This window comes from Mirounga angustirostris, unplaced genomic scaffold (genome assembly GCF_029215605.1).
Source record: "Mirounga angustirostris isolate CCGP_5_RB_7025 unplaced genomic scaffold, mMirAng1.0.hap1 SCAF_2, whole genome shotgun sequence".
Classification (NCBI taxonomy): Eukaryota; Metazoa; Chordata; class Mammalia; order Carnivora; family Phocidae; genus Mirounga; species Mirounga angustirostris.
In genome coordinates this window covers 40,971,384-40,985,200 of record NW_026991710.1, presented here as the reverse complement: position 1 = coordinate 40,985,200, position 13,817 = coordinate 40,971,384, and the positions used below count along the sequence as shown (strand labels likewise).

Here is a 13,817-nt window from a genome sequence, read left to right as displayed (position 1 = left end):
CCAACCCCTCCCTCAGCTTACTTTCTTATTGCCCCGGTTCTTCACAACCCACATGCTTCAGAGAGTGATTGCAAAGGAATTTTTTCTAAAAGACTGAATACATTTCTTCAGAAGAGATTACATTTTAAATGATGTTTTAAAAAATTTCCATTTAATTACTATAGACAATTTATGTTTTTCAGTTTCCAATTATTATTCTCAGCATAGCCTACTTACTCACTCACTATAATTTCTAAGCAAATACTTACTTGTACACATGGGACGGTTTTATTTTTTGTTATGGCAATTGAAGATAAACATTAGGAACAAATTCTGGTGGGAAATAAACCAAACTATTTTCTGTTGAATGTGCCAAAAGTGGTGAACATTCTCTATTTTGGATTACCTTCTGCCCTACGAGCTTAGGTCAGTAGACAGGGCCAGAAGGCTTATGTATTATTTCCTCATGTGTTAGGTTTTTCCCCTTTCTAGCTGTAACCAAGTTTCACAGGCAATTCTTTTCTGAAGGGATCCCAGCAGCTTTTCTCTCGTCTCCTGCCTCGAAGTTATTCTTCACACGAAGATATGGGGATAACGTTCAAGCGAGTCATACAGACGACATGGTGCACGTTGCACCAGGGAGAGCATGTCCTGCCTCCCTGTGGGTTCAAACAAATCAAGAAAGGTGCTGTCCAGAAGTAGCTAACTCTCCTCCTCACTCCTCTAGCCCCAGGGCGGCCTCCGTGATCTTCCATCTTTTCCGGTGGGTAATGTTTTCCATTTTTCAGTTCACTTTCCTCTTTGTCCCATTATTTCAAAGAGCTGTCTTGAAAAACGCCCTTCCTTTGGAGCAAGCTTCCTGTAACCTCTTCCCCCCATTGGCCATTGGCCTGCCTGCAATGCCCCTCAAGCTCTGTGTGTGTGTGTGTGTGTGTGTGTGTGTGTGTGTGTGTGTGTGTGTGTGTGTGTGTAGCAGGCATTGGTGATCTATTCTCTCCCCAGTCTATCCTGTTTGTTACACCGCTGGAGAGCTCTATTTCAACTCTTGTGAATTTTTATGTGGACTAGTATTGCCCGGAGAAACCCACCTCGTGTTGCTATTTTGTAGCGCTGGATGAAGTGCCTCGTGAATTCCTGCTCTTTGCTGTAGCCCAGGTTGGGTCCCCTGTCCTACCACTGGCCATCTCTCATTGCTTGCCATCCATATAGAATTAAGCTTTTTCTTTATCTCCACCTACCATCTTTGTAGGCTTCTGCAAGAGTGTTTTCTTGAGTTGATCCCAGCTTCGGTCCAAATTATAGTGGAAAGACCATCTACATCACCAATTTAAACTGGGTACCTGGCGATTCTGTGTTTTAGGAATCTTGTCTTCTGCCTCCTGTCTTGCTTTCAAGCTTCTCGGGGTCTTAAGGTCTGGTTCGGTCCTTGTGGGCTCTCTGATCTTTATGTGAGGTTTCTCGGGTTCTGCCAATTCCCTGCCCAGCACGAACTTGTGACTCGCTTCCTTCCACATGCATTTTCTGGGCACCCACTCCATGCCAGAGATCCTGCCATCAGCGACAATTCAGAGTGGTAACCAGGGCTGATAAACGCTAGAGACTAACTGGATGATGCTGGAGGCAGTACAAATGGGCATTTCTGCCTGGCTCCGGCACATTGCAAGCGCTCAATTGTTAGCTCAGTGTTTTAGAAATACACAGCATATGGTTGTATATATTTTTAACTCACTGTCTGGCTGAGCAGTGTTTGTACTATATCTGGAACTGTTCCAGATTAAGAGATTAAAGAGGCAGGACAGCTAGGTACAGTGCTTCTCCCTGGATTATGAATAGAATTGCTATTAAGGCCAATATTGGTACAAATAGAGAGATTTTCATCTAGACTGTATATTAGGGAATAGAATTGTATCAATGTGAAATTTCTTGAGTGTGAGCATTGTATTGTGGTTATAAAAATGTCTTTGTTTCGAAATACTAGGTATGAAGCATCATAATGTAATTTACTTTCAGTTCAGGAAAAAAGCGCATCCACGGAGAGAAGTGTACGAATGTACAGACACGCACGCACGCACATAAGTGCACATACACACTCAGAGTGGCACAGAAAAGGTGGCAAATGTTCACAAGCAGAAAATCTAGGTGATAGGTACATAGATGGGTTGAAGTTCATTATATTATTCCTGCATTTTTTTTTTCTGTAGCTTTGAAATTCCCCAATAGAGAAAGTTTGGCGGCGGGGGGGGGGGGGGGGGGGAGGGGGGCGAGGGGGTAGGGACAAAAAAGTAAAAAATACTTTAAAACTACCTTAAGTGGTTTGTGAGGCAAAATCCCAAGAAGAGAAGAAAGAATTCACAAATCAGTTCTGAAACCAAACACAAATACTTTTTATTTATGGGGTATCATTTTACATCAATTCCATTAAAACCTAACACCAGTTTGCGGCACTCAAGTTAGGTGGCCTAACAGGGTTTTAGTTAAGCTGGAGTCACGGGACTTGCACATGTCTATGGGTGGAATGCAGCTACTGACGACACGAAGCGTTCACAGTTACAGGTTGGCTGTTGTCCATTTAACAGTAACCGTCAGGGAAAAAGATCTTATGATAAAAAGCAACCCACGTTCTGGTCTCATTTACAGACACCCAACATTTAGCTGGTCAATGAATTCTATACATTTATTATACAACATATGAAAGAATAAAAGATAAGGCTTACAGAGGTATTTTAGCAGTTGTAAGAATAAAAACCAAGGGCACAAACTAACTTGGAAAGCTTTCTGTATAAACTTCAAAAGCACTGTTAAAATGGAGACGAGAGGCAACAGATGTGTGTTGTTACAGGAGAAGCTAGAGGTTTGTCTAGTCAGATTTGTGAAAACTTAATTTGGAGTTCATGCTTCGAAAAAGCTGCATGTAACATTACAGTGGGTGTTTACGGCAAATCAAATCACGAAATTTGACCTACCAGTAAACACCAAAATGTTGTATTCCATGATGACACAGTATTGCGATGTGTAGTTCAAGACACAGTGGGAAGACAGAAAGGGTGTAGACAGGTAAGAAAGAAAAACCAGAGGAAGGCACCCTAATTTCTTTAACATTAGCCAGTAAGTAAGTGTCTGATGACTGCTCAATTTTATGTAACTTAGGGACATTTTTAAGAGAAAAGTATCTTACTACTCGTTTGGCCCCTTTTCCTCTCCCTAAAAATAACTGCATAAAATCAAGAACCAAGGGCAAGCACTCCACAGTCATGGAGGTTTATTTTTCCAGGGAGCTCAAAAATTATTTGGAGTCTTCTAAATATACAAGATTACCATCACTTTGGAATATTCACTTTCCATATTCTAGATCACGAAGAGGTTTTCCTTGGGTTTTTCCCTTATCATCAAAATGTTCACTGTGGCTGAAATGTAACATCTCCCTGTAACAATCCCTTTATGTTACGATTAACTGTGCTTATTAGTGTTTCAAAACATTCTCCAGTTCCTAACCATCCATAACTTTTAAAATAATTTCACCTATGATTTATATTTGTTTAAACAAAACTAGAGTTGATCGAATCTAAGAACTGTTGCCCTTAAAGTGTGATTTTTTTCTTTTTTAACTTTACGGGATACTTCTGAAAACGAATCAAGTTCTTCACAAATGCACACCTGCCTCTGGCCCATCGCCACTGGAATACCAGGCACCTGCTGGGATGGAACCCCTTGCAACACCTCGGTCCCAAGAGCTGTGCTTGCCATCAACATCTTCTATTCTCTTCGGATATTAACTTGTGCAAACTGGTATGAAGTTGTAAGGTAGAGGCGAGTCTACCATTCCTAAGCAAGGAATGATTAAGTCTGCTTAATCACTACAGAGTTTTTCACACTTCTGGTTTATTTCACAGCAAACCAAACCTTTCTGTTTGGTAGAAAAAGGAAGTGATTTCATTCTACCATATCATGATTTTGTATATGCACACACACCGTATATACATACAAAATTTCTGTCTTTGGTGGTTCAGTTAGGGAAAAAATAATATGAAAATCTGAACACTGTTTGCAAAGAAACTGTGAAATAGTGGTCAGGAGTAGCATTGTCTGTGTGCTTTACTCATTTAATGCCATTTAAAGGTTCACATTTAGTCCAAAAGATTTTTTGGCCAGATTTTGCAATAACCCAAACCTCTTCCAATCATTATTCCATCATGGATCTTGCTCATACCTGCAGCATTCACCTGTTCAAATGCACCATTAGCTTTTTACTCGGTTTAAATCACTAGACTTTTATGTTTTCACAAAACTTTAGGGATTAAATTAGTCATTCAATAGCACCAGATAGTTGAGGGGAAAACATGTTACTTATACATTTCCTCAAGAAGGGTAAGGCAAGGGAAAAAAAAAAAAACAAAAGACATAAAATACAAACCTAAAAATACCATCTTGTTTACTCTTGTTATCTCATCCACATAAATAATGGCTATCACCTTTCTGTACAAATTACTTAGGTAATGAATGACGAGCGGCCCCTCCAGGAAAGGTCCTACTGTGTGACAAAGTGAGCTCAATGCTGGTGGTTTCGTGTCCACTGCCTGCAATGGACATTCTGCCAGGAAAAGCCTAGCATGAAAGAAAGAAAACAAAACAAAACACCTCTCACTTATAGTTTTTCCGAAAAACTAGAAGATTAGACACCACAAAAGCTTAACTAAAAATCCAAACCACAACTAAAAGTGCTCTGCGGTTACAAATTGCCAGCGAACCGTTAGGTTTCCACAGAGGAGGCAAAAATCAATGTTACTTAGAATGGCACGGGAAGCATCAGCAGACCCAACACTGACCAGGAGAAGGCAAAAGGGGGGGGGGGGGGGAACAAAACAGTAAAGGAAGTTTACGAGTTTCAAACTCATTTTAAAAAGGTGCAATTTTAATTTGTTCATTTGTACCTATATTCAAACTACTACGGTTTTAACATCAGAGAATAAAAACCTACACCTTGCGTGGTGGAAATGATTTGTGGCACGGTACATGTCTGGATGTTCAAATAATTGTACCTTTCATCATTTAAAAACACTCTTATTTAAGTAAACCAAATTATATTTGGCATACGCCTCTGAAAAGTTCTGATTCCCACCTCCTTCCAAAAGTTGGCCTCTTAAAACAATGAGGTTAATTCTGGCAACATTCGCTTATGGTAACAGTTGTTCTCTCTTGTGTTCTGAAATGCTACATTGGAGACCTAATAAAGTATAACTGGTTCATTTGAAAAAAGGGACTAGAAATATGCCACAAAAATTATTTTTACAATACAGTTTTGCAGAAATAATCTCTAGGTGAAGCTTTTTCTTTTTATACACATATACAAAATTTAAACAGCAATATACACATCATCACAGTGAGGACGTTGGCGAATTCACCAATCTGTAGTGTAAATACGAACTGCGAAGCAGCCTTCCAAGAGAACAATGCTACACAGCAAGCAGAGCTGGCCCATTCAACAGCAAACACCACGACGTCCCTGCAAGGGGAGACAGTGCAAGAAAAGCAGCATGCGCTTCGATACAAACAGCAATTTATGGCTAATGGTTGACATATCTGTGGTAACAGTGACTCTCTCGCTGCTATGCATAAAGTCCTAGGACATCTGTTTGTCTTTATACCACTCCACAAACTCGTCCAACAAAACTGGCCCTGCAGAGAAACGGAAAACAAAGCGGCTAAGGCTCTTGCCAGTGAGGACGGTGTGCGGATGGACGGCGTCGGGCTGGGGCGGGGGCGGAGCGGGGCTGGGGGCGGGGCTAGGGCGGGGCGGGGCGGGGGCGGGGGCTGGGGGCGGGGCTAGGGCGGGGCGGGGGTGTGTGTGTGAGAGCGCCCAGCGCCGGTACTTACACGCTCCATCTTCGTCGTAGTTGCTGAGGTCAAGGTTAATTGTCCTGCTAAACTCTAGCACATTGCACCACTGGTCTTTGTTAATAACTTTGTATTTTGATTGCTGATGGAGGGAAAAGTAATATGAATTACTGACACTTACAATTAACAAATGGCACGGTTTCAACTGCTGTATGAATCAACTTAATAAAGTTCATGAAGGTTAACTCTTTCCATCTGAGGTATGTTAAGCACCAATCTAGGAGAAGGATGAGAGAGAGCAAGAGTAGAACTTAAGATGACAATTTCCATTAGAAAAATATTATGAGGGCTCAACACAAAATGACAAGCACATCAAAGAAACATGATTTTTATCCCTAGAAGTGAAATTTCTAGACTGCAAAAGCCCTTTTATTAAAAAAGAGAGAGAGAGAGAGATAATTAACCTACTTCATAGAGATCCTGCAAGAATTAAAAGAGGTAATTTATGTAAAGTACTTCATTCAGTGCTTGGCAGAAAGCAGGTGCTAAATAAAGAGTAGCTCCCATTAATAATCCCTGCCCTGACCAGCATGCTCACTGTCAAGTACACACAACAAGGAGTTACTCTCCAGGAACTTACTAAGGGCTACCAGCGGTCTCAGAACTAGGTGCTCTAGCCGTTGAAGAAAGTTACTGTTCTAATCCTACTGATCATAAAAGTAGTAAATTAGGAGACCCATGAAGTAGTTTTCCTATTCCTCTCAGACAAGAAATATGCCATAGGTATTTTTTTTTAAGTACACAATTCCTGTATAAAAACTGAAAAATAAAGCCCAGATTCAACAGTTTTTAAATCCTACCCACTAAAAATCAGGAACACTGAGAAACAATACGAGTACGTAAAAAGCAGAGAGAGCTGAGCCCATGGTTTTGAGGACGCAAACACAAGAGAAGCTCAAATGAAAGGTTCCTGTGTCCTTTGAAAAGAAAAAAGCAAACTAATGTAAAAGACAGAATAAAGCACAGACTACAAGTTTAACTTTCGAAGCAACTCAAAGCAAACATCAGTCATGGAAACAGTTGAAGATGCTCCTGGAATCGTGCAAAGTCAGACTTGCTTGTGGCAAGGCCTTTCAGCTAAAAAGCTCCTTGCACTGGGGCTCAAATTCTGCTCCACTCTGAGAACAAGGACCTATTTCTACTCGTTTTCCAAAGAAAGCTAACATTTCACGGGATGGCCAGAGAAATGAGAACAGATCATTTGTAGACACGGACTGTCATGTCAACAAACGCTTCTTATAAGTAAAACTAGTTTTTAGACCCGTCTTGAGGAGTCCTGGTTAGTAACGTTAAAAGCAATTTTTAATAACAGTCCTCAAAGAATCAGATCAGCTGAAAGTTTTTCTGGATGCATAAAGTGCATTCTAAGAAAGATTATGACAAGAGTGAAGCTGGAGTCAGGGTAGGGCCCAAGCTTTTCTCAAAGACCCAGGACCCTCACTCATCCTTTTAGGCAAAGGGCACTTTTTAAGGGGTTTGGGTCTGCAGGGCAAGAAGGATGCCATCTATGACCAACCCAGGAGCTCAAACTTACATCTCAGCTACTTCCAGGTCCTACAGTATCACACGGCATCAAAACCAGCTCCTGATAACCAGCAGCTCAAAATGTTTGATCATTAATACTTCCAGCAAACAAACCACAGTGGAGTCAAGCGCTGGATTTTTTTCTAATGCAAACATAAAACAGAAACTGAGGGAGAGGCTGCAGGTGTGCCTACCACCTGCATTGACCTAGGTGCCCATATTCTTGGGGATAAGAGTAGATAACAATACAGGACAAACTTCTTTTAATAAGAAGGCAGATGGCTGTTTTTTAACCTTTGCTTCATAAAAGCGGAAATTCACCTATAGCCACACAAAAAAGTGAATCTTGTTTTACTACTGTTATACAGAGCAGGAAATCCTAACGGAGGTCAAGTTTTTCCACTGGGGCAAGAGAGCGGAAAGGACAGAGCCGTGGCTGTCTCGGGTGCACCCACACGGGAAGTGATGCGGCACGTACACCCCCCCCCCACCCAGACACACCCAGAGAAAACGGGGAACTGCTCACGGACAGTGATTACGTCACCATCACTCCTACAGGCAGAAAAGTACAACAAACAGAAAATTATGTGAAACGGTTAAATAAAGTATACTTGGTAGTTCTAAGCAAGCAAACATACATTCCATAAAATAACAATTTGGTACCTCTAAGAATTGGTGAAAAACTGGAAAAAGGGGCCAGATTTTTCCTAATAACAGTCCCAACATGCACTTGGCAGTGTTTATGTCTAGGCTGCGCTGGTCCTTTTCCTGTTTAACAAACAAAAACAAGGATGAGCCAGATGCCCCAAATAATAAATTCCAATAATCCAAATTTCTATTTCACTTCAACACAAAATTAGTAAACAGCTCATTTATCATACACCATAAAAGTAAAAACCCTGAACCAAGCCTGAGGTGGGGGGAGGGGAGGCGGTCAGACACAACGGAGGGCTTAATAGGTTCGGTGCTATATCAATTTACCGTGGGAAAGATTTACGTGATCTTTAGTGATCGCCCTAATGCAGAATCGATTAGTTATGTAGTCATGTATCTATGATTATTTCTTTTTTTTTTTGATTATTTCATGGGATAAAGAAAAATCTACAACTCAGTCACTTGCTGTGACATTTATGATAATTATCCAAATCATAATTATTGACCCCAAAGCCCGTAACTTAACTACATGGAATTTAAAGGTTTCAATTTCCATGCTTAAGAATCAGGTTTCCTTAAGAAAAATCATTTTTTCCAACAATTTTATTTCAATGGTAAGTGTTTTTCTTGAACCTAAAAATGTTGGAATTAAATTCAGCTCTTAATAAATGCTGGGGCTCTGGAGATTCTGAGAGGATAAACTCATCCACCCACTGAGGGGAAAACAGTCTAACCTACTGCAGTCCTCCTTACCTTGGATTTATTAGATGTGGAATCTCTTAGCAGAATACCCCTGACTAGTAGCCAAGTGAAAGACAACATTTTATAAGGAAACCAGAAAAGCAGTATTACATAAACCTGAATATGGGCAGATTAAGTTCAAATTCACTTATATTTGCCATTAAGGATCCTCCTTTCTCGTTCTCACCTTTCATACAAGTTTCCACTCCAGAACTACAAGCAGGCTGTCTCTAGGTAAAGGGGCAGAGGACCTGGGACCACAAGCAGTAACCTCACATATCCAAAGCTAGTCTCCTTGTGGTATTTTAACTACAGTGGGAATGTGCAGAAGTACTTTTCGACAAAGGGAGCGAGTGCCTGGCTATCCCACTTGGGGCGGAATCTCCACGTTCGTCACATTAAGGGATGATGCCATGACCACCGCAGTCGACCGCGTACGCAGCCACACGTTACCTCAAGGACTCTAACGCTGAAGTGCTCTTTCGTACACACAGAATTTCTGGCCATGACACTGGATTGAAGAGTGAAGGACTTGAACGATACAGCAAATGTGAGGGCCTCACTCAACAACAGCAAACAAAGTAGATGCAGATACAGGAAGATGTGCAACAGGTCTGTCTTTTGGTCCCAGCCGTAAAGCGTTACCGACCGTTCGCCAACAGACCAGGTCAGACGCTCCGAGTCACCCCTCTCCGTTACAGGCCACACAACTGAGTCTGATGGTGGTGGAGGCCCAATTCCACAGTCCAGTGCCAACGGGTGGGACCTCCTCTCCACGGCGTTCTCTGCCTGTCTCCTGGCCATGCCCACGGTCTTGCTCAGGGCGCAGGACTCACTCCCAGGGAGCGGAGGACAGCAGAAAAGGTGCTCCCGAGATTGCCCACCTTTTGCCAGCCACCCCACTGGTCTGTTGCACTTCAGGGGCTCAGACTTGGGTGAGGCACCGTGCAAGCAAAGGGACAACTTGCTCGAACCCTGTGACACACGTGTGGCACACGGCAACAGCACACCACACTATAAAGCAATCCACAAGTAAATAAATACATTAAATAACGAGTAAGCTGTTGAAAACACACGCGGCACCCCAGGACTGGGCCCAAAGTTCACTGGCTGAACGACCGCTCACGTAGCACAGGGCTGACGCCACCAGCATCCTGCGAAAGCTTTCCCTCTGGCGAGCTTGTGCTCCTTCCCTACACCTCAAGTCGCTAGTCTGGCCTTGATTACAGTCGTGCCTTCTTCCAACCTCAATGCCTCTGTCCCCATCACAACGGACATACACTAAGGTGACAAAAAAAAAAAAAAGATACGAAGGACCTGGACAGACTCTTTGCAACAATAGAATCATCTGACAAACTGATGATCATGAAGGATTTCAATGCATGTGTTTGGCAGTGATGCCAAAACATGGAGGGAAGGCATCAGACTCACAGGACCGGAAGCTGAACCGCACTCACTGACTCCTGCTCTGCAAGGGTGCTAGCCGGCAGCTCGCAATCACTAACACCATCTTCTGCCTAGCAAATAAGAGAAAGACATTACGGATGCACTCACGGTCCCAACAGTGCCATCTCGCGGGTGGCCAACATTGCCGGTGTGGGGACAGGCCTAAGTGCAAATGACCGTGCCTGGAAACGCTCAAAATTCCTGGGAACAGCACAGTTGAGAGTTCCCACAGCACACATCTCCTCAACAGCGGAACTGGAGACACGCCCAGGGGGTTCTCGGACAATGATCCTAATGGCAGGCTCTGCAAAAGGGGCCCCATCAAAAGTGAAATGAATCTTCCAGGATGCTCTGAGGCAGCCATCAACATCATGGGCAGTTAAAAAACAAAAAAAAAATCACCTTAACAAATTCAAGGAGTACAGCAAAGACGTACAGAAGCTCCTTGAAAGAAATTAAATAGTACGCTGTCAACACCGACCCTATGACCCTCTGCTCCTGGACCACCAAGGAGCAAAGGACCGATTTCTGCATCTCAAGGTCAGAATCTAAGCACAAAGTCCCTTGAGGCAGACTGTCAAGAGTCAATCAGCAACCCCCCCCCCCCCCCAAAGGCCCATCAAGGTTAAAGGAGAAGAAATGAAACTTCCCTTCCTGCCTACTCCTGACCTGCCCCAGGATGTGGAGGTATGTATTTCACGCACTTTCATTTTCTAGGATAACAACTTAAAAAAACAAGTTTATTTTTCAAGTAATAATAGGAACTGAACAGGTTCTATACACCAAAGATACACTAACTCCCTACAATACACAACTAGATTCTGCCTTGCTGTCTTCCTTAAACACAGATGATAAAAGAGCAGTTACAGATGAATCAGGCCTCTTAGTGGGGCAGCTGTAAAACCAAAGGAATGTACTCTGAAGATTTGAGGAAGTTATGTGTTGTATATGGAATAAATGCATTCCGCAAGCTAAAGTCTAGCAACAGCTAATGCAGAAAGTGATGAAGTTTTATTAAAGTCTGATCTAAAGTTCTAGTATCTAATTATCTATCTATCTATCTAAAATACCTTTGTTTATGTAAGACTGTTCCCGTATAAGTCTTCTTGTAAAATGTGAAAATTAAGCATTTTTTTCTTAAATGGCTCAAATGACTTAACAATAACAGAAACAAAGCAATTTAAATATGTAAATATGGTATTACAAAATGTATCTTTCAACACATAGGTATGCAGATATGTTGTATCAGAGGTCCCCAACTGTTCCAGATGATCTATTTCCAATTTTCACAAAGTGTTAATAGCTTAAAACTTGTATGTGAAAAGAGGAACCCTGAATTATTAAAATTCTAAGAAGAAAACCTTCAAAAAATCCCTAATATTTTTAAGAGAGACTACATGAACTCAAGAAACAATATATGTAACCACAATTCACAAACATAAATGGCCAAATCAGAAGTTGGTATATGAAATCAAAAGGCCTAAACTGAAGACCTATGATACACGTCCTCCAATTCTTATTTGACACCACAGGGATTACAAAAAATAAAGAGAAAATGCAGTCCTCCTTAACACAGCTACCTAAGAAAACAAATGCAAGGTAAAGATAGCACTAAAGAACTCGAATTTTAATACGGTTCAGTTTATAAAACTGAAAATACAATAAATTAGTTTTTTGAGTGGGAGTCAGTTTCTTTAAATGCACATTAAAAACAAGCAAAAAGTCAAAAAACCCAAGAGTGCTCTCCCATTGGGAAAAATGAAATAATTTTGCTCTTAGAACTTACCCAGCATTCATTTATAGATAACAATGTTTGCAAGACAATTATTTAATTAAGCTAAACTACTGACACTTCCTTTAAAATAAAAGAAAAAATCTGCCAACACGCAGTCTTTCCTTGTCATTTTATTTGGCAGAGATTCTATTACTGTAAGCACTACTCTTGGAAAACAAGTCATCATTTGAAACTTGAGGTTTGCAGACAACTTAAATAATGTCAATGTAGAATAATTCAACAACTACTCCTAATTCTATGGGTAACTTTTATGGAGAAACTTCATCTGCACCAAAAATTATTTAAGGTGCCTTAAACTCACTTAATACAACAACTCTGTCAGGACAGGCATTATTATAACCCCCACTTTATAAATAAGGAAACTGAGGCATGGGGAGCTAAATGACAGTCATCAAGTGGTAGAGCTGGGACTTGAACCAGGTAGTCAAGCCCAAGCCCGAGCTCTTCACTGAGTCCCACAGGACTTCCCTGAGAACGAACGAGGGGAGAGAAGCCCGAATACGCAGAGGCACAGAAGTCCAATTAGCTTTACGAAGAGCTGCTCAGCAAACGTGTGTGACCCAACCACCAAAGAGTAATCTTAAAGATAAAACGGACAAGATGTTCAGGGTAACGGACCTGGGGTTAGTGGACTGCCCATTCTTCCTACTTTTGTCCTGGCCCAGGACCACCTTCTGTTTTCTCCCTAATTCACAAAGAAAACAGGAGGAAAAAAGGGGAGGGAGGGTGGGGGGGTGGGTGCTGGTCGGGGGGTGGCGTGCGGAGAGGGAAACTAGACAGTTCTGAGAAGCAGAAGCGGCTCCAATGATGGCAACAGACCCTCACAGGTTGGAGTCAGGCCCAATTCTCTGCCCGCATGGGTTGCTGAACAAGGCCTGGAAAGTTTTCCTTGGATCCTACGAGGAACACTCATCGTCATTTCTGGTTTGCATGGAAATGACTCAGCGGCTGTTTCACTTAGAGGAAGACGACACAGGAGCTTTAGGCCGGGTGCCCCCTGCCACCGTCCCGAGCCACCTCCTCAGGAGCCGGCCCAGAGGCGCTGGTGTCCCCGCCCGCGGGGAGCACCCTGCCGCCCACTCCCCCCGCGACAGCGCCTCCCAGGAAGACGAGCGCGGGCTCTCCTGCCTCCACGCAACCCTCCGTGACAAATTCTCCAAGCCGGACTTCGAGGGGTGCGAGGGCAAGGACTCCCGCCAGAGAACTGGCCTCACCGGGAAGGCCTCCCTGCTCTCCAGCTGGTGGCTCCTCCCGCCTCCCCTTCCCGCCCCTCCCCGGCACTCTAGGCGGCCCCCCACGGCCACGGCCTCCTCACCCACTCTGCCCCCGCTCCTCCCCGCGCCCCTCCGCAGCGCCCTCCTCAGCCCGACTTCTGTCCTCAAAACTCCCGAGAGTCCACTGGCTCTGCGGCCTCAGCGCGCTACCCGCCTCTGCCACACGGAACAGAGAAACATCAAACCTAACGTATTTAATAACTATCCCCAGATCAACAAAAATTACTGTAGTGAGTCTTTTACCTCAGTCCATTTGTCCAATCTTATTCTCGCTAGGTTCTTTTCAAAAAAGGAATGAAGAAAAAATGGCTGTTTTATTTTAGATGAGTCCATACAACCATTCTTGTTTATATGATAGTATTTACACTGGGGGGAAAAAACCTCTCTGCATAAATTCCCACTTGTATGAAAGAACTGGCCATTGCCGCCCCTGAATGTGTGTCCCACCGTCCTCCTCTACCAAGAGGCCACAAGATGGTGACAGTTTCAAGGCAGGGAAGGCAGTGTGGCTC

At 42.9% G+C, this 13,817-nt stretch overlaps 1 protein-coding gene across 8 annotated transcripts in view; it reads right to left on the bottom strand.

The window, feature by feature from the left end:
• Positions 1 to 2,339: 2,339 nt before the first annotated feature.
• Positions 2,340 to 13,817, bottom strand: part of DCUN1D4 (defective in cullin neddylation 1 domain containing 4) — a 69,159-nt gene continuing 57,681 nt past the window's right edge. For 6 of the 8 annotated variants that reach the window (XM_045881173.3, XM_054508929.2, XM_064584466.1 and 3 more), the window contains 3 exons: positions 8,059 to 8,163; positions 5,851 to 5,953; positions 2,340 to 5,652 (listed from right to left, as the gene is read on the bottom strand). In XM_045881173.3, coding sequence (XP_045737129.1) covers positions 5,597 to 5,652; positions 5,851 to 5,953; positions 8,059 to 8,163 — 264 coding nt within the window. In that variant the 3' untranslated portion in view covers positions 2,340 to 5,596. Of the gene's footprint in view, positions 5,653 to 5,850; positions 5,954 to 8,058; positions 8,164 to 9,243; positions 10,308 to 13,817 lie in introns of those variants that run through there. The other 2 variants (XM_045881174.3, XR_006791829.3) reach the window with 2 other exon arrangements.